At 52.0% G+C, this 19,038-nt stretch overlaps 1 protein-coding gene across 2 annotated transcripts; it reads left to right on the plus strand.

The window, feature by feature from the left end:
* The first annotated feature begins 963 nt into the window (after positions 1 to 963).
* Positions 964 to 17,470, plus strand: LOC131562400 (HAUS augmin-like complex subunit 5). Of its 2 annotated transcripts, XM_058812091.1 has the most exons (18): positions 964 to 1,061; positions 1,945 to 2,007; positions 2,488 to 2,520; positions 2,687 to 2,711; positions 4,025 to 4,145; positions 5,725 to 5,863; positions 6,708 to 6,771; positions 6,869 to 6,930; positions 7,001 to 7,058; positions 7,139 to 7,209; positions 8,873 to 8,936; positions 9,568 to 9,692; positions 9,790 to 9,876; positions 11,441 to 11,819; positions 14,955 to 15,035; positions 16,012 to 16,188; positions 16,892 to 17,118; positions 17,221 to 17,470. In XM_058812091.1, the coding sequence occupies exons 1-18, from the start codon at positions 976 to 978 to the stop codon at positions 17,393 to 17,395; spliced, it is 2,037 nt and encodes a 678-aa protein (XP_058668074.1). In that variant the 5' UTR covers positions 964 to 975; the 3' UTR covers positions 17,396 to 17,470. The 2 variants fall into 2 exon arrangements, with proteins under 2 accessions (XP_058668074.1, XP_058668075.1); XM_058812092.1 differs by lacking the exon at positions 9,790 to 9,876.
* The last annotated feature ends 1,568 nt before the right edge of the window (positions 17,471 to 19,038 follow it).

Genomic DNA, 19,038 nt, shown 5'->3' on the forward strand with positions numbered 1-19,038 from the left:
CCCCCGGACCCCCAAGTGCCTCCCAGGATTCCTAAGTGATCTCTCAGCCCCCACTCAGGACCTCCGACTGCCCTCACGGACTCCCAGGTGCCCCTCTAAACCTCCCCCCGCCCCACAGACCCTCAGTCTGCGCCTACAATTCCCATGCTGCCCAGAGCCTACAACTCCCATCATCCCCCGCGCATCACAGAGGCCAGGTAAAGCCAGGATCCAGCTCACCAAGTGACCCTGAGTGTCCTCAGACCCAAAGTTCCCCTCAGGTGCCTTTTGAGTGTCCCTTAAATGGCTTCTCTGACCCATAAGTGGCCCTTAGGACCCCCAGGTTTCCCCATCGACTAACTTCCTGACCTACAGCTCCCATCATGCCCCGCGACGCCCGTTGAGTTCCATTACAAACACGCATACAACTCCCATCAGGCCCTGCACCCCATACAGAATCATTACAACCCATAGAGTCTTACAGAGAATCATTATAACACATAGAGAATCATTATAACCCATAGATCCCCATTACAAACACGCATACAACTCCCATCAGCCCCCGCGCCCCATAGAGAATCATTAAAACGCACAGAGTCCCGTAGAGAATCATTATAACGCATAGAGCCCCATTACAGGCGTGCATACAACTCCCATCATTCCCCGCGCCCCATAAAGAATCGTTATAACCCATAGAGTCCCAAAGAGAATCATTATCACCTATAGAGCTCCATTACAAACGCGCATACAACTCCCACCACCCCCCGCGCCCCATAGAGAATTATTATAACCCATAGAGCCCCACTACAAACACGCATACAACTCCCATCATCCCTCGCGCACCACAGCGCGCCAGTTACTCACTTACAACTCCCGTAAAGCCCCGCGCCTCCCATTGCCCATCATTGCATGCCCCGCCCCTCCCGCACTACAACTCCCGTGCTGCCCCGCGGCGCTTTTCCCGCGGTTTTTCGCTCCCCTCAGCGCCCCCCGGCAATGATGGCGGAGGCGCTGGAGCGCTGGCTTCGGGAGGAGATGGAGCTGCCGGCCTCCGCCATCCCCTCCCCGGCCGCGCTCCGCAGGTCGGGACCAGCCGGGGACCCCTATGGGGACCCCCCCTGAGGCGGGGAGGGGCCGGGGGGCTTCGGGGGGCGGGCATGGGAACTCCCAGAGGGCTCCGTGAGGGGAGAGCGGGAATGTGGTGGGAGCTGTGGAGGTTTAGGGTCCCCTTGGAGGGTCCCGAGAGGTTTTGGGGGGTCCTGAAGGGATTTTGGAGTCCCTTTGAAACATCCTGGGGCGTTTTGGGGTCCCCTTGGAGGGTACTGGCTGGGTTTTGGGGGGTTCTGACAGAGTTTTGGGGTCCTTTTAAAGGGTCCTGAGTGAATTTTGGGTCCTCTTGGAGGGTCCTGAGGGGGTTTAAGTGCTGGGGGGATTTTGGGGTCCTTTTGGGTGGTCCTGGGGGGATTTTGGGGTCCCTTTAGAGGGTCCTGGGTGGGTTTGGGGGGTCCTGAGGTGGTTTTGAGGTCTCTTTGGAGGGTCCTGAGAAGTTTTGGGGGGTCCTGGGGATGCTTTTGGGGTCCCCTTGGAGGGTAATGGGGAGGTCTGGGGGGGTCCTGAGGAGATTTTGGGATCTTTTGGAGAGTTCTGGGGGGTTTTGGGGTCCCTTTGGAGGGTCCTGGGGATGCTTTTGGGGTCCTTTAGGAGGTCCTGGAGAATTTGGGGTCCCCTTGAAGGGTCCCTGGGAGGTTTTGGGGGGTCCTGTGGGGATTTTTGGGGTCCATTTGGAGGGTCCTGGGGTGGTTTTGGGGGTCCGGAGGGGTCTTTTTGGAGTCCCTTTTAGAGCATCCTGAGTGGATTTGGGGGTTCCTGGGGGTGATTTTCGGGTTCCTGGGTGAAATTTGGGCTCCTGGGTGAATTTTATGGTCACCCCCAAATGTTGGGGTGCCCCAATTCCCTCCCCTGCAGGCTCTGCTCCGGCCCCGCAGCCCCCATTTGGGATTACGTCACCCGCCACGTCCGGAACCAGCGGTGAGGGGGGACCCCAACATTGGGGAGGGTGAAAAACCCCAAAATTTAAGGGGAAGGAGGGAGAGATGCTTTCCGGGCCTACAGCTCCCATCATCCCCCGCGCCCTACTGCGTTCCATTATATCCAAGCCTACAGCTCCCATCATCCCCCGCGCCCCACTGAGTTCCATTATATCCAAGCCTACAGCTCCCATCATCCCCCGCGCCCCACTGAGTTCCATTATATCCAAGCCTACAGCTCCCATCATCCCCCGCGCCCCACTGAGTTCCATTATAGCCAAGCCCACAGCTCCCATCATGCCCCACGCTCCATTAATTTTTATTCTAGCCGGCCTAGAGCTCCCATCACGCCCCGCGCCGCCCATAGAACATCATTGCAGGCCCCACCCCCCCGAACTACAGCTCCCATCATGCCCCGCGCTGCTTTTCCCGCTCCTTTTCCCGGTTCTCCCCTCACAGAATTTTTGGGGGGTCCCCACAGGAACGCGAAGAAGATCCGAGGAAATCTGCGCTTGTATCCGAAATTTCGGGGGATCCTCAAAAATTTGGGGGTTCTTGGGATAGAAAATTCTAGAAACCCCAAAATTTGGGGTGGGGGTGCCCAAATTTGGGGGTTGAACCTTAAATTGAAGGGGAGATTTTTGGGGGATCCCCAAATTGTTCCTTAAATCGGGGTTCAGGTACGGGCACCTGCAGGAGCTGGAGGTGAGCGGGACCCCAAAACCTGAGGGGCAATTGGGGTCAGATTTGGGGTGGGAAATTCAAAATTTGGGGGGGTTCCCTCAGATTTGGGGACATTTTGGGGAAATTTGAGGATTTTTGGGGAATTTTCAGGAATTTTAAGGGTTTTTTTTGGATTTTGGGGGATTTTTTAGGATTTTTGGAGGGAATTTGAGGGAATTTTGGGGGGTCCAGGGGAGTTTTGCAGCTTGAAATGGGATTGTTTTTGTGGGCGAAGTGCAAAATTTTTGGAGAATTTTTTTTTTGTTTTGTGGGAATTTTGGGAGGGATTTGGGGGGTTTGGGGCATTTAAAAGTGATTTTTCGGGGGATTGTTTTGGGGAATTTTGAGGATTTTTTGCAGGATTTTTGGGATTTTTCAGGGTTTTTGGGGAATTTTGGAAAAGACTTTGGGGAGTTGTTGGGATTTTTTGACAATCTCAGAGATATTTGGGTGAATTCAAGCGGATTTCGGGTCCATTTTGAGCCTCATTTCTGGGGTTTTTGGGGAATTTGGTGGATTTTTTGGGGGGGCAATTTTGGGGATTTTTTGGAGGATTTGGGGCCATGTTAACCCTCATTCTTGTAGAATTTTGGGGTTCTTTTGTGGAGTTTTCCCGTTTGGGAGTTTTGGGTATCAGGAGGATGCTGGGCACAATCTCAGGGATATTGGGGTGAATTTTGGGTGCATTTTGGACTGAATTCGGGTGGATTTGGGTCCATTTTAAGCCTCATTTTTATAAAATCTTGGGACTTTTGGGGGGAATTTAGGAAATTTTTTTGAGGCTTGTTTTTATAAAATTTGTGTGGGTTTTTGGGGGGAATTTTGGAGAGTTTTGGGGGATTTTTTTCAGGGAATTTTGGGGTCAATTTTGAGGCTCATTTTTGTAGGATTTTGGGGTATTTTTGTGGGATTTTTCTCGGTTTTTTTTGAGTTTTGAGTGTTGTGAGAACCCTGGGCACAATGTCAGGGATATTGGGGTGAATTTTGAGGTGAATTTGGGTGGAGTTGGGTCAATTTTGAGCCTCGTTTTTGGGGATTTTCTCATTTTTTTGGGAGTTTTGGGTATCGTGAGGACGCTGGACACAATCTCAGGGATATTGGGGTGAGTTTTGAGGTGAATTCGGGCAGATATGGGCCAATTTTAACCCTCGTTTTTGTGGAATTTTGGGGGTTTTTTGTGGGATTTTCTCAATATTTTGAGAGTTTTGGGTATCGTGAGAACCCTGGGCACACTCCCAGGTACATTTGGGTGAATTTTGGCTGAATTCTGGCACTTTTGGGCCGTTTTGGCGCAGGCCGCTCCGGCTCCGCCGGGCCAGCAGGGGGCGCTGCGCGCGGCCCTGCAGCGGCTCCAGAACGAGGTGCGGGACCTGGGGGACGCCGTTGCGGACGCACAGGAAACGGCGCAGCGCCTCGGTGAGTCCAGCCAGAAACGCGGGCCCCGCACAAAGGTTCCTACCCTCAAAACCTCCATTTTGGGGGCTCCCCACCCCCAAATTTTGGGGTCCGCCCCATTTTTGGGGTCTCACGATGCCCCTAAGTCCCAATTTTGGGGTCCTCACCACAAATTTGGAATTCCTTGCGCACTCAAAACCCCAATTTTGCTGTCCCTGACCCACCCCTAACCCCAAGTTTGGGGTCCCTGATGCTCCCAAACCCCAATTTTGGGGTCCCTGAACACCCCAGACACCAAATTTGGGGTCCCCACCCCTAAATTTTGGGATTCCCCCAATTTTTATGGTCCCAGAACCTCTGAACCCCAAATTTGGGGTCCCTGAACACCCCAGCCCCAAATTTGGGGTCCCTTTCCCCAATTTTAGGGTCCCAGCACCCCCAAAACCCCAACTTTGTGGTCCCATGTCCCCCTAGACCCCAATTTCGAGGTTCCTGAGCCACTAAAGCCCCAGTTTGGCATCTTCACCCCAAATTTTGGGGTCCCCTTTCCCAATTTTGGAGTCCCTGGACCCCCCCCAACCCCAATTTTTGGCTCCTTACTGTATTTTGGGGTCTCTACCCCCAAATTTTGGGGTCCCCCTGATTTCTAGTGTCCCAGAACTACCATAATCCTGATTTTGGGGTTCCTGATCTCCCCAGACCCCAGTTTTCAAGTCCCCATCCCCAATTTTGGGGTCCCAGAAACCCCCAAACCCCAGTTTTTCTCCAAGCCCTAAATTTGAGGTCCCCTTCCCCCTTTTTGAGCTCCCAGGACCACCAAAACCCCAAATTTGGGGTCCCTGAACCCCCAAAACCCAAATTTTGGGGTCCCTTCCCCATTTTTAGGGTCTCTGATCGAGGCCAAACCCCAATTTTGGGGTTCCATGTCCTCCTAGACCCCAATTCTGGGGTCCCCTTCCTCAATTTTGGGGTCCCTGATCCCCCTAAATCCCAATTTTGGGGTCCCCTACCCCAATTTTAGGGTCCCAGACCCCCCAAAACTCCAATTTCAGGGTCCCTTCCCCATTTTTATGGATCCAGACTCCCCCTAAACCCCAAATTTGGGGTCCCTGAACCCCCAAACCCCAATTTGGGGTCCCCATCCACATTTTTAGGATCCCTGAGCCCCCCTAAACCCCAATTTTGAGATTCTCACCCCCAAATTTTGAGTTCCCCAATTTTGGGGTCCGCTGATCCCCCCAAATCCCAAATTTGGGGTCTCTGAACCCCCCAAACCCCAATTTTGGGGTCCCCTTCCCCAATATTTGGGGTCCCAGGATCCCCCTAAACCCCAAATATGGGATCCTTGAACCCCCAAAACGCAAATTTTGGGGTCCCTTCCTCATTTTTAGGGTCTCTGATCGAGGCCAAACCCCAATTTTGGGGTTCCATGTCCTCCTAGACCCCAACTCTGGGGTCCCCTTCCTCAATTTTGCGATCTCTGATCCCCCTAAATCCCAATTTCGGGGTCCCCTCCCTCAATTAAGGGGTCCCAGACCCCCCAAACCCCAAATTTGGGGGTTCTCACCCCAAACCTTTGGGGTCCCCCTTTCCCCCCCAGACGCCTCGCTGGAGGAGGCGCAGAGCTGGCGGTGGGCGGAGCTTCAGCGAGGGGCGGAGCTTCGGCTGCTGGGGGCGGAGCCGGGCCCCGCTGGGCTGCAGGATGGCCACGAGAGGGCGCTGAGGGCAATCCATAAAAGGTAAAAGGGGCGGGGCCTGAAGGGGCAGGGTGGAAGGGGTGGGGCCTTGCAGTGTTTCCTTATATGGGCAAAGGGGGAATTTGGGGGATTTTTAGATTTTTTGGTCCCTGACTGAATTTTGGGGCCCTTCAGGGGATTTTGGGTGATTTTTGAGGGGATTTTGGAGGATTCTCTGGGACTTGGGAAGATTTTGAAGGCTTTTCAAGAGATTTTTTTGTGTCTCTCGGGGATTGTGAGGAGATTTTGGGACATTTTGAGGAGAATTTGGGGTCCCTGAAGCGTTTTTTGAGGATTTTGGGGTCTTGAAGGGATTTTGAGACAATTTGAAGGATTTTGAGGGGATTTTGTGTTCCTAATGGGATTTTGGGAAATTTTGAAGGGTTTTGAGGAGGTTTTGGAGTCCATTAGGTGATTTTTGAAGAATTTTGTGTGTCCTGAGGGGATTTTGGGGTCCCTGGTGGGAATTTTCAGATTTTTGAGGATTATGAAGAAATTTTGATCAGATTTTTGGGTCTCTGAGGTGATTTTGGGGAATTGTGAGGCAATTTTTGTTTTCTGGGGGGATTCTTGGGGTTCCTGAGTGGATTTTGGGGTTTCTGAGGGGATTTTTTTGGAATTTGGGGAGATTTTGGGGTCCCTGCGGGATTTTGGGGGGATTTTGTATTCCTAAGGGGATCTGGGGGGATTTTGACGAAATTTTGAGGGGTTTTGGTTGATTTTGAGGAGACTTTGGGGTTCTTGATGGGATTTTTGGAGTTCCTGAGTGGATTATGGGTAAATTTGGGGGATTTTGGGGATTTTGAGGAGATTTTGGGTATTTTAAAAGACTTTTGGGTCCCCTCAGGCCGGGCCAATCCCGGGAGGAGCTGTCGGCCATCTTGGCCGCAGGGGCGGAGCCGGAAGTGCTGGTGAGTGGGCGGGGCCTGGAGACCATTCAGGGACCCCAAAATCAGCCCAGGACCCCCCAAAAATCCCCAAATTCCCCCAACCCCTCCCCCTCTGCAGGTGTCAATCAAGGCCCTGTGCAAGGCCAGGGAGGTGGAGTTCCAGAGACCACGCCCACACAGGTAAGTCACACCCCTTCCTCCTTAACCCCTAATTAACCCCTCAATTAATCAACTAATTAATGAACCCCAGAGCTGCCAATCACCCCGGGAAGGCTCAGGAGGCTCGAGATTGTTCGGAACAGGCTGAGGTGGGCGTGGCTGGCTAGGGGAGGGGTCGTGGCTCTGCTCAGGCCACGCCCTCTGCTCTGACACATGGCGTCCCCTACAGGCTGTACTGATTGGCCACAGCCCAGAGGTGGTGCTTTGGGCGCTGGAGGTCCTGGCCAATCAGAGCACAAGGTGGGTGGGGCCTGAAGGAGTGGGTGGGGCTTAAAGGGGAGGAAATGGCCAAAAGAATGGGAGGGTCTTAAAGGGGTGGGTGGGGCTTAAAGTGTGGGTGTGGCCTAAGAGGGTGGGTGGGGCTTTAATATGTGAGGGGGGGCTCAAAAGGTGGGTGGGGCTTAAAAGGGTGGGTGGGGCTCAAATATGTGGGTGGGACTTAAATTGTGAGTGGAGCTTAAATGGATGGAGTGGGCTTAAAAGGGGTGGGTGGGGCTTAAAGGGGTGGGTGGGGCTTAAAGGGGTGGGTGGCTGGGGCCAAAAACACAGGTGGGGCTAAAATAGGTAGATGTGGCTTAAAGGGAATAGGTGTGGCTTTAAGGAGTTGGTAAGGCTTAAAAGAATGGGTGGAGCTTAGGGTGGTGGGTGGGGCTTAAAGGAATGGGTGGGTCCTGAAGAGGTGGGTGGGGGCTTTAAAAGGTGGGTGGGGGTTACAGGAATAGGTGTGGCTTAAAGGGGTGGGTGGGGTTTAAAAGGGTGGGTGGGGTTTAAAGGGGTGGGTGGGGCTTAAAGGGATAGTCAGTGCTTAAAGGGGTAGGTGGGGCCAAAATAAATGGGCGTGGCTTAAAGATGTGGGTGGGGCTTAGAGGCAGGTGTGGGTTAAAGGGATTAGGTGCGTAAAATTTTCGGTCGCGCTTAAACAGAGGGGTGTGGCTTAAATGGGTAGGTGTGGCTTAAAGGGATGGGTGGGGCATAAACGTAGGTGGGTGAGGCTTAAGAGGTGGATGGGGCTTACAGACATGGGTGGAGCTTAAAGGAGCAGGCAGGGATTAAAGGAATTGGTGGGGCTTAAATGAGTGGGGGGGCTTAAATGAGTAGGCTGGGCTTAAAAGGAGTGTGTGGGGCTGAAGAGGTGGGTGTGGCCAAAATGACTGGGTAGGGCTAAAATGGGTGGGGCTTAGAGGGGTGGGATGGGCTTAAAGCGGTGGGTGGGGCTTAATGCAGTGGGTGGATTTTAAAGAGGTGGGTGGAGCTTTAAAAGGTTGGTTGGGCCTCATTGCATGGGTGTTGCCTAAAGATGTGGGCGGGGTTTTAAGATGTGGGTTTGGGCTTGAAGGGATTGGGTGGGTTAAATGTTGGGTGGGGCCTAAACAGAGGGGTGTGGCCTGAATGAGTGGGTGTGGCCTAAAGGGGTGGGTGTGGCCTAAATTGGTGGGTGGGCCTTAAAGGGATGGGGGGAGCTTAAAAGGGTGGGTTGGGCCTAAGTGGGTGAGTGGAGCTTAAAGAAGTGTGTGGGGCTTAAAGGGAGGGGTGGGGGTTAAAGGGACGGGCAGGCCCTAAACAGGGGATGGGTGGGGATTTAACAGTGGGTGGGGCTTTAACAGTGGGTGGGGCTTAAAGGGATGGGCAAGGCTTAAGGGGGTGGGTGTGGCCTAAAGGGGTGTGTTGGGCTGAAAGGGATTGGGCAGGGTTAAAATGGGTGGGGATTAATGGGGTGGGTGTGGCCAAACGAATGGGTGAGGCTTAAAGGAGTGGGTGTGGCCAAAAGGAATGGGTGTGGCCTAAGTAGGTGGGTGGGGCTTAATGGGATGGGAGGGAATTTTGGGGGTTTTTAGGACATTTTGGGGTCCCTGAGGGATTTCTGGTGCCGTTTGGGGCGTGGCCTCACACCTGTCAATCACAGAGATCTTCTGGCTTGCCCCACCCCCTCAGCCGAGGCCCCGCCCACCCTGAAGAGCCTCCTGCAGGTGAAGGGGGAGGGGAACGGGGCTGGGGTCAAAATTGAGGATTTTGGGGCTTCTTGGGGTCATAATTTCAGATGGGAGATTTCTGGCTTTTAGAGGTCAAGATTTTGAATTAGGGGGATTTTGGGAGGGATTTGGGGATTTCTTGGGTCAGAAATTTGCATTTTGGGGAATTTTTTGGGGACTTGAGGGATATGGGGAATTTCTAGGGTTGGGATTTGGGATTTTTGGGGGGATTTTGGCAATTTTGGGGTCAGGATTTGGGGTTTTGGGGTGAATTTGGGGTTTTTGGGGTCCCTGAATCCATTTTTTGTGTCCCTGAGGCGTTTTTGGGGTGGATTTGGGATTTTTGGGGTGGATTTTGAGGTATTGGGGGGTTTTGGGACAGATTTTGGGATTTTTGGGCTCCCCGAGTCCATTTTTGGGGTTCCTTAGCTGGTTTTGGGGTAGTTTGGGGTTTTTGGGGTGGTTTTGGGGTTTTGGGGTTTCCGAGTCCATTTTCAGGATCCCAGGGTCGTTTTTGGGGTGGACTTGGGGCTTTTGGGGGTTTCTGAGCTCATTTTGGGGTGGATTTTTGGGATTTTGGGATCCCCAGGCCATTTTGGGGTCCCTGATGTGCTTTTGGGGTCCCCAGGAGTGCTGGGGGTCCGTGGGGGAGGTGTGGGGGGCGCTGCCCCCCCTCCTGTCCCACCTGTCCCACCTGAAGGGGCAGCTGGGGACGCACCTGGAGCGGGGGATGGGCAACAATGAAGTCCTCAGGTAACACCAAAATGTCCTGAATTATCCCTAAAACATCCTTAATTATCCTAAAATATTCTAAATTACTCTCAAATATCCCAAAATCCCTGAAATCCAGCCCAAAATACCCCAAAAATCCCAAATGGTCCCAAAAATTCCCTGGGACACACCTGGAGCGGGGGATGGGCAACGATGGAGTCACCAGGTGAGACCAAAATCCCCTGAAATATCCTAAAATATCCCAAATCCATCCTAAAATACTTCATATTATCCTCAAATGTCTGAAATCCAGCCCAAAATGTACCAAAAAAATTCCCAAATCACCCCCAACTCCCTGAAATTTTTCCTAAAAGCAAAATTATCCCAAATTTGTCCTAATGTACCCAGAATTCCCAGTTTTTATTGCCTTTTCCCCAAAATCCCCATTTTTCACCTCAAAACCTCAATATTTCTTCTCCTGTTTCCTGAATTTTATTCCCCAAAACCCCCATTTCTATTCCCATTTTTCCTTCCAAATTCCCATTTTTATTCCTATTTTCCTCCCAAAATCCCCCTTCCCCCCCCCTGCCATTTTCCCCCATTTTTTCCCCATTTTCTCAGTTTCCCCATTTGTCACCCCAGATTTCCCTGCACTCCCCCCCCCCAAGGCTGTTCCTGCTCTGGGTGGGGCTCTCGGCCTTCTGGGGCTCCCTGGGCCCCAAAATCCCCCAAAATTTGGCCCCAAATTTGACCCCAAAATGGGCTCTCAAATCCCCAAATTTGGCCCCAAAATCCTGTCCAAAATCGCCAAAATTTGGCCACAAATCCTCTGGGTTTAGCCCTAAAATCAGCCCCAAAATTTGGGTCTAAGATCCCAAAACTCAGCCCTAAAACCTCCAAATTCAACCCCAAAATCCCCACAATTCAGCCCTAAGATCAGCCCCAATATTCCCAGATTTGGTCTCAAGTTTGGCCCCAAAATTTGGCCCCAAATCCTCCAGATTTGCCCTAAAATCAGTCTCAGAATCAGTACGAATCTCCCAGTATTCCACCCCAAAATCCCAAAATCCAGCCCCAAAACCAGCCCCAAAATTGGCTCTAAAATCCCCACAACCGGCCCCAAAATCCCCAAAATCTGGCTCCAAATTTAGCCCCCAAATCCCCAAGTTTGGCGTCAAACTCCCAGAAAAAAAACCCAAAATTTTGTCTGAAACCACCAAAATTCCGCTCCAAATTCACCCGAAACTTCCAAATTTGGCCCCATAATTGTCCATAAAATCCCAAAAATTTGCTCTAAAATCCTCAAATTCAGCCCCAAAATCCTCAAATTCAGCCCCAAAATCCCCAAAATCGGCCCCAAAATCCCCAAATTTGGCCTCAAAAACTCCCATTTGGCCCCAAACTCAGCTCTAAAATCCCAAAATTCAGCCCCAAATCACCCCAAAATTTCCAAAATTGGCCTCAAATTGGGTCCCAAAACCACAAAGTTCAGCCCCAAAACTCCTAATTTGGCTCTAAATCTCCAAATTCTGCCCCAAAATTCCCAAATTCAGCCCCAAAACCTGTTCTGAAATCCCCATCATTGGACCCAAAATTGGCTCCAACATCACCAAATTTGACCCCAAAATCCCAATTTTTATTCCCATTTTCCCCCATTTCTCCCCCTATTTTTCTCTCAAAATTCCTATTTTTTCCCCCATTTCTCCCCCTATTTCCTCCCCCCCCCCATTTTTCCCCATTTCTCCCCTTTTTCCCAATTTCCCCATTTCTCCCCCCAATTTCCTCCCCAGGCTGTTCCTGCTCCAGGAGGGGCTCTTGGCCTACCGGGCCTCCCTGGGCCGGGCGCTGACCCAGCTGCAGCAGGAGCTCCAAAATCCACCCCAGGAACCCCAAAAACCCCAAAATTCGGCCTCAAAACCTCAAAATCCACAAAATTCAGCCCCAAAATCCCAAAATTTGGACCCAAAATCCTCAGATTTGGCCTCAAAATCAGCTCCAAAATCTGCTCTAAAACCCCAAAATTTAGATCCTAAATCCCCGAAATTGGACCCAAAATCCCAAAATTTGGATCCTAAATCCCCAAATCTGGTCCCAAATTCCGCGGATTTGACCCCAAACTCGGCCCCGGAGCAGCTCCGGCAGCAGCTGTGGAAGGGGAGGGGCCGAGTGGTAAGTGCGGGGAATTTTGGGATTTTATGGGGTTTTTTGGGGTTTTTATGGGCTTTTGGGGGGTAAAATGGGGAAATTTGGGGGGTTTGGGATTTGAGAATTTTGGGGGTTTTGGGGTTTTTTGGAGTTTCGGATTTGGGTTTTGGGGATTTGGAGGTTTTGGGCTTTATGGAATTTTTGGGGTTTATTGGATTTTTGGGGGTAAAATGGGGAATTTTGGAGTTTGGGATTTGAGATTTTTGGGGTGTTTTGGGGTTTTTTTGGGGTTTTTGGGGATTTGGGGTTTTTGGGGGATAAAATGGGAAATTTTGGGGGATTGGGGGCAATTTTGGGGGTTGGAGATTTGGAGTGGGGGTATTGGGGGGATTTGGGATTTTGAGGGATTTGGGGTTTGGGAATTTGGGGAATTTGGGGTTTGAGGTTTTGGGGGTTTTTTTGGCGGTTTTGGGCCTTGGAGTTTTTTGGGGAGTTTTGGGGGATTTTGGGGTTTTGGGATTTGGGATTTTGAGGATTCGAGATTTTGGACATTTTGGATTTGGGATTTTGGGTTTTTTGGGGGGGGTTTTGGGGATTTGGGGTTTTGGGGGGATAAAATGGGAAATTTGGGGATTTTGGGGTTTTGGAGGATTTTGGGGTTTGGGTTTTTTTGGGGTTTCAGATTTGGGGGGTTTGGGGGATTTGGGGGAGTTTGAGGTTTTGGGGATTTAGGATTTGGGGATTTTGGGGTTTGGGATTTTGGGGTTTTTTTGGGGGATTTTGGGATTTGAGATTTTGGGATGTTTGGGATTTGGGGTTTTTGGGGCATAAAATGGGTAATTTGGAGGTTTTGGGGAAGTATTTGAGGGGATTTTGGGATTTGGGAGGTTTGGGGATTTGGGACATTTTGGGGTTTTGGGGGTTTTTGGGGAGTTTTGGCAGTTTTGGGGATTTATCTTTTGGCGTTCTTAGGGATTTAAGATTTGGGGGTTTTGGAGATTTTGGGGTTTGTGATTTTGGGAGAGATCTGGGGGAATTTTGGGGATTTTGGGGGATTTGAGGTTTTGGGGGTTTGGGTTTTTGGGGTATTTGGGATTTGGGTTTTGGGGAGATTTGGGGGGAGAATTTTGGGGGATTTGGAGGTTTTGGGGGGGATTTGGGGGTTTGGGTTTTTGGGGTATTTGGGATTTGGGTTTTTGGGAGATTTGGGGGGAGAATTATGGGGGATTTGGAGGTTTTTGGGGGGATTTGGAGTTTGAGGATTTCAGGGGACTTGGAGGATTTGGGAGTTTGGGGGGATTTGGGGACATTTTGGAGTTTTGGGGACTTTGGGATTTTTGGGGGGTAAAATGGGGAATTTTGGGCTGAAATTGGGGAATTTGGCATTTGGGGTTTTTTTGGGATAGGGGGATTTGGGAGTTGGGGCACTTTGGGGGATTAGGGGAATTTTGAGGTTTTTGAAGTTTTTTGGGGTTGTGGGATTTGGGGTTTTTGAGGGGGTAAAATGGGAAATTTTTGAGATTTTGGGGGGTTTTGAGGGACTTTGATGTTTTGCACTTTTTGGAATGTTTAGGGCTTGGGGGGAGTTTGGGGGTTTTTGGGATTTTTGGGGTTTGGGCATTTTGGGGGATTTGGTGAATTTGGGGGTTTTGGGGGTTTGGGGGATTGGGGCATTTTGGGGCTTTGGGAATTGGGGGAAATTTGGGGGTTTGGGGGATTTTGGGTGGTTTGGGGGATTTTGGGGGATTTGGGATTTTGGGAATTCGGGATTTGGGGGTGATTTGGGGTTTTGGGCTTTTTTTTTGTAATTTGGGGGAAAGGGGAATTTTGGGGGAAATGGGGAACTTTGGGTAATTTTGGTGATTTTGGGGTATTTTGGGTGATTTGGGAGAGATTTTTGGGGTATTTTGGTTGACTGGTTTTTTGGGTTAATTTTGGTGATTTGGGGGGATTTTGGGTTAATTTTGGTGATTTTGGGTTAACTTTGGTGGATTTTTGGGTTAATTTTGGGTTAATTTGGGGGATTTTTAGGTAAATTGGTGATTTGAGGTTAATTTGCTTGATTGTGGGGGGATTTTGGGGTGAACTGATGTATTTGGGGTTAATTTGGTTGACTTTTGGGTTAATTTTGGTGCTTTTTGGTTTAATTTTGGGTTAATTGGGTGGGAATTCAGGGTTAATTTTGGTTGATTTGGGGTCAATTTGGGTGATTTCAGGGAGATTTTTGGGTTAATTTTCGTGACTTGGGGTAAATTGTGAGCTAATTGTGTGTTAGTTTGAGGTATTTTTAGGTAAATTTTGGTGATTTGGGGTTAATTTGGGTGATTGTGGGATGATTTGTGGGATTTTGGGGTTAATTTTAGTGTATTTTGGGTTAATTTGGGTGATCTCAGGTGGTTTTTTGAGTTAATTTTGGTTATTCTGGGGTTAATTTGGGTGGTTTGAGGGGGATTTTTGGATGAATTTTGCTGATTTTGGGGTAAATTTAGGTGATTTCAGGGGGATATTTGGGTGATTCTGGGTTAATTTCGGTGATTTTTGGGAATTTCTGGGTTAATCTTGGTGATTTTTGGGTTAATTTCAGTAATTTTGGGTGTATTTTGGGGTTAATTTGGCTGATTTTGGTGTGATGTTTGGTGATTTTTTGTGTTAATCTGGATAATTTCGGGAGTATTTTGCGGTAAATTTTGGTGATTTTTGGGCTAATTTGGGGGGATTTCAGGGTTAATTTTGGTGAATTTTGGTGATTTTTGGGTTAATTTTGGTGATTTCAGGGAGTTTTTTTTGTTAATTTGGCTGGCTTCGGGGGGATTTTGGGGTGAATTTTTATGCATTTTCTGTTAATTTTGGGTGAATTTAGTTGATTTTTGTGTTAATTTGAATGGTTTCGGGGGATTTTGGATGAATTTTGGGTGAATTCTGATGATTTTTGGGTAATTTAGGTGATTTTGAATTAATTTTGGGTTAATTTTGGTTTCATTTTGGTGTATTTTAGGTTCATTTTGGGTGAATTTTGGGTTTATTTTTGGGTGAATTGTGTTGATTTTTGGGTACATTTGGATGGTTTCGGGGGAATTTTGGGTTCATTTTGTTAATTTTTGGTTTATTTTGGGTGAATTTGGGGTGAATTCTGTTGATTTTTGCCATTTCCCTCCCCAGCTCCATTTGCAGCAGCACCTGCGGTTCCTGAGCGCCGCCACCAGGGGGCGCCGAGCGGCGCTGAAACCGCTGCAGGAGCAGGTGGGGAGCGCCCCAGTATGAACCAGTATGGACCAGTATAGACCACTAAGCCCCCCAGTCCCCTCCCGGTATATCCCAGTATCCTCCTGTCCATCCCAGTATCCCCCAGTTCCTCCCCAGTCCATCCCAGTACATCCCAGTTCCCTCCCAGTCCCTCCCAGTATAAATCAGCATCCCCCAGTTCCATCCCAGTTCATCCCAGTGCTCCCAGTTTGAGTCCAGCTCTGATCCCAGTGCTTCCAGTAACTCCCAGTACGATCCCAGTTCCCTCCCAGTATATCCCAGTATCCCTCATTTCCCTCCCAGTCCCTCCCAGTGCTCCCAGTAACTCCCAGTTCCCTCCCAGTCCATCCCTGTTCAATCTCAGTTCATCCCAATGCCCCCAGTTTGAATCCAGTTGAGATCCCAGTTCCCTCCCAGTCTGTCCCAGTATCCCCCAGTCCCTCCCAGTGCTCCCATTTTGACTCCAACTGTGCTCCCAGTAACTCCAGTTTGATCCCAGTCCCTCCCAGTATAACCCAGTCCCTCCCAGCACCCTCCCAGTTCCATCCCAGTATATCCTAGTATAACCCAGTCCATCCCAGTATCCTGCACTTCCCTCCCAGTTCTCTCCCAGACCTTCCCAGTTCTCCCCAGTTCCATCCCAGTCCCCTCCCAGTATAACCCAGTATCCCCCAGTCCCTCCCAGTTTGACTCTCAGTTCATCCCAGTTTGACTCCAGCTCTGATCCCAGTGCCCCCAGTAACTCCCACTTCCTCCCAGTGCTCCCAGTTTGACTCCAGCTGAGATCCCAGTAATTCCCAGTTTGATCCCAGTGCCCTCCCAGTATAACCCAGTTCTCTCCCAATCCCTCCCAGTATAAACCAGTATCTCCCAATTCCTTCCAGTGCCCTCCCAGTATAACCCAGTTCCCTCCCAGTCCCTACCAGTCCCTCCCAGTTGGATCCCAGTTCCTGATGTCTCTGATTGGCCGCAGGTTGTGGGCATGGCACAGGCGGGGCCGGGCTCGGCCCTTCCCCCTCTGGAGGGGGAGAGGCTGCGGCGCCGGCAGCTGGCACTGGGAGCACTGGGAGCACTGGGAGAGGAGCCCCGCCCCCCGGCACAGGCCAGGCCCCCTCTGCGGGGGCTGGCACAGGAGATGGGCGTGGCTCAGGTGGGGGAGAGGCTAAGAGGGTGGGGCAGGGCTTAAAGAGGGATGGGAGGGGCTTAAATGAGGGAGTGGTCTATACCAGGAGGAGGGGCCTATACCAGGAGGAGGGGCCTAACCCAGAGGGCTTAAATGGGGGAGGGGCTTAAACCAGGGGTTTGGATAAAGTGGGGGAGGGTCTTAAAGTGGGAGGGGCCTAAAGGGTAGGGCAAAGGCTTGAGGGGTGGGACTTAAAAAGGGGGAGGGGCTTGAGGGGGAGGAAGGAGATTTAAGAGTGGGGAGGGGCTCAAAGGGGGAGGGCCTAAAACAGATGGCATCTAAAGAGAGGAAGGGACTTAAAGATGGGGAGGGGCTTAAAGGGTGGGGGAGCATCTTGAGTAGGGGAGGGGCCTCGAGGAGGGAGGGGTTTAGAGAGCCAAGGGATGGGGGAGGGGAATGGGGGAGGAGCCAAAAGATGGGGGAGGGACTTAAATTTAGGGGGAGGGGCTTGGGAGCAGGATTGGGGGAGGAGCTTGAAATGTCAGGGAGGGGCTGGAGGGAAAGGGGAGGAGCTTAAAGAGTGGAGGAGGGGCTTGAAGAGAGTGGGAGGGATTTGGGGTGGGGCTTAAATGGGGCTGAAAAGGTGGGGGAGGGTGCCGCCAATTGTGGGCGTGTCCTGCGGGGTTTGGGGGGCATGGCTAAGCCCGCCCCCCACCCTTGTGTCCGTCAGGGCTCGCTGCTGTCCCAGGTGGCAATCTTGCGTCAGCAGCTCCGCCAGGGGGCGCTGCGCCTGCGCTGGGGGGCGGGGCCTGCCCTGGGGGTGGAGCCAGAGCCGCTGGCCCCGCCCCCGCTCACCGTGGATGTGGCCGAGCTGCTGGCCCGGCTGCGATTGGTCAGAGAAGGCTGTGAGCAGCGAATCAGGGTCTGGCCCCGCCTCCAGGAGCTCGTCAGCCAATGGTGAGGGAGGGGCGGGGCTTGGAGGGGGAGAGGTCTGGAATGGGGCGTGGCTCCTCCCACCCCAAGCCCCACCCCTTTTCCTAACCTCGCCCCTCTCCCCAGGTGGGCCCAGCCAGCTCAGTGGGTCCTGGCCATGCCCCCTGGCTGCGCCCCCTTCTCCCATTGGCTGCAGCGCTGGAGAGCCGCCGCCTACGCCCTGCAGGCCACGCCCATCCCCGAGGAGGCCCCACCCACCCCCGAGGAGGCCCTGCCCACCGTTGGGAAGGGGGAGGAGTAAGCAGAGGAGGCTCCGCCCATTTGAAGCACTCTGGAGGTTCTGATTGGTTGGGAATAAAGTGGTGTGGGGAAAGGGGCATGGCCTGAGTCTGTGCTCATTGGAGGGACCCAAAATGTCCCCAAATGTTCCCAAATCGCCCCAAAATGTCTCAAATGGCCCAAAAATCACCCCCAAATGGCCCCAAAATGTCCCCAAATGGCCACAAAGGGTCCCCAGGGGGGTCCTGAGGTATCCCCAAGGTGTCTCCACGATGCTCTATTGAGGTCCCCAAAATGTCCCCAAGGTGTCCCCAAAGTGCTCTCAGGGTGTCCCCACAGTGTCCTTCAGCTGTCCCCAAGGTGTCCCTGCGATGGCTATTGAGATGTCCCCAAAGTGTCCCCAAGAGTTCTTCAGGTGTTCTCAAGGGTCCCTGAAGTGACCCTGAGATGTCCCCAAGGTGTCCCCGGGGTGGCTTTGAGATGTCTCCCCAAAGTGTCCTCAAGTTGTCCCCAAGATGTCCCCCTAAACTGTCCCCAAGGTGTCCCTCAGGTGTCCCAAAGTGTTCCCAAAGTGTCCCCAAGGTGTCCCCTGGGGGTCCTAAAGTGCCCCTGAGATGTCCCCAAAGTGTCCCCAGTGTCACTCCTATATCTCCCTCAAATGTCCCCAAAGTTTCCCCAGGGTGTCCCCATGATGGTGACCCTGAAGTGTCCCTAAGGTGTCCCCCAGAAGTCCCCACGGGGCATCCTGAGGTGTCCACAAAGTGTCCCCAGGGGCGTTCTGACAGTGTCCCCCTGGGGTTCTCAGAACGTTCCCAAGGTCTCCTCAAGGTGTCCCCAAAGTGTCCCCAGAGTAGTGGCTCTGAAGTGTCCCCAGGGGCCTCCTGAAGTGTCCCCTTGGTGTCCCCACGACAGCTCCCAAAGTGACCCCAGAGTCTGGGTTTCCCAGAATGTCCCCACAATGTCTCCAAAGTGTCCCTGAAATGACCCCAGGGAGTTCCTGAGGTGTCCCCAAGGTGTCTCAGGGATGTCCCCAGGGTCACCCAAAAGTGTCCCTGAAGTGGCTCCAAAGTGTCCCCAAAGTGCTCTCTGGGTGTCCCCAGGATGTCCCTAAAGTGTCCCTGAAATGACCCCAGAGTGTCCCCAAAGTGTCCCCAAGGTGTTCCTGAGCTGGGGGTTCCTAAAATGTCCCCAAAGTGCTCTCAGGGTGTCCTCAAAATGTCCCTAAGGTGTCTCTCAAGTCTCCCCAAAGTGACCCCACAATGTCCCCAAAGTGTCCCCAGGATGTCTCCAAAGTGTCCCCGAGGTGTCTCAGGGATGTCCCCAGGGTCACCCCAAGATGTCCCCAAGGTGTCCCCAAAGTGTCCCCAGGATGTCCCCAAGGTGTCCCCAAGGTGTCCCCTGGGTCACTCCCCAATATCCCCAGGGTGCTCTCAGGGTGTCCCCGAGGTGTCCCTGAAATGATCCCAGGAGTTCCTGAGGTGTCCCCAAGGTGGCCCCAGGGTCACCCCAAAGTGTCCCCAAGGTGTCCCTGAGGTGTCCCCAGGGTGGCCCCGCCTCATCCACGTCAGGAGACACCAGCAGGGGGTGTCCCGGTGCTCCCAGTGCATCCTAATTCAAACCAGTGCATCCCAGTGCTCCCAGTTCAATCCCTGTCCATCCCAGTGC

This window comes from Ammospiza caudacuta, chromosome 11, assembly GCF_027887145.1.
Source record: "Ammospiza caudacuta isolate bAmmCau1 chromosome 11, bAmmCau1.pri, whole genome shotgun sequence".
Lineage (NCBI taxonomy): Eukaryota > Metazoa > Chordata > Aves > Passeriformes > Passerellidae > Ammospiza > Ammospiza caudacuta.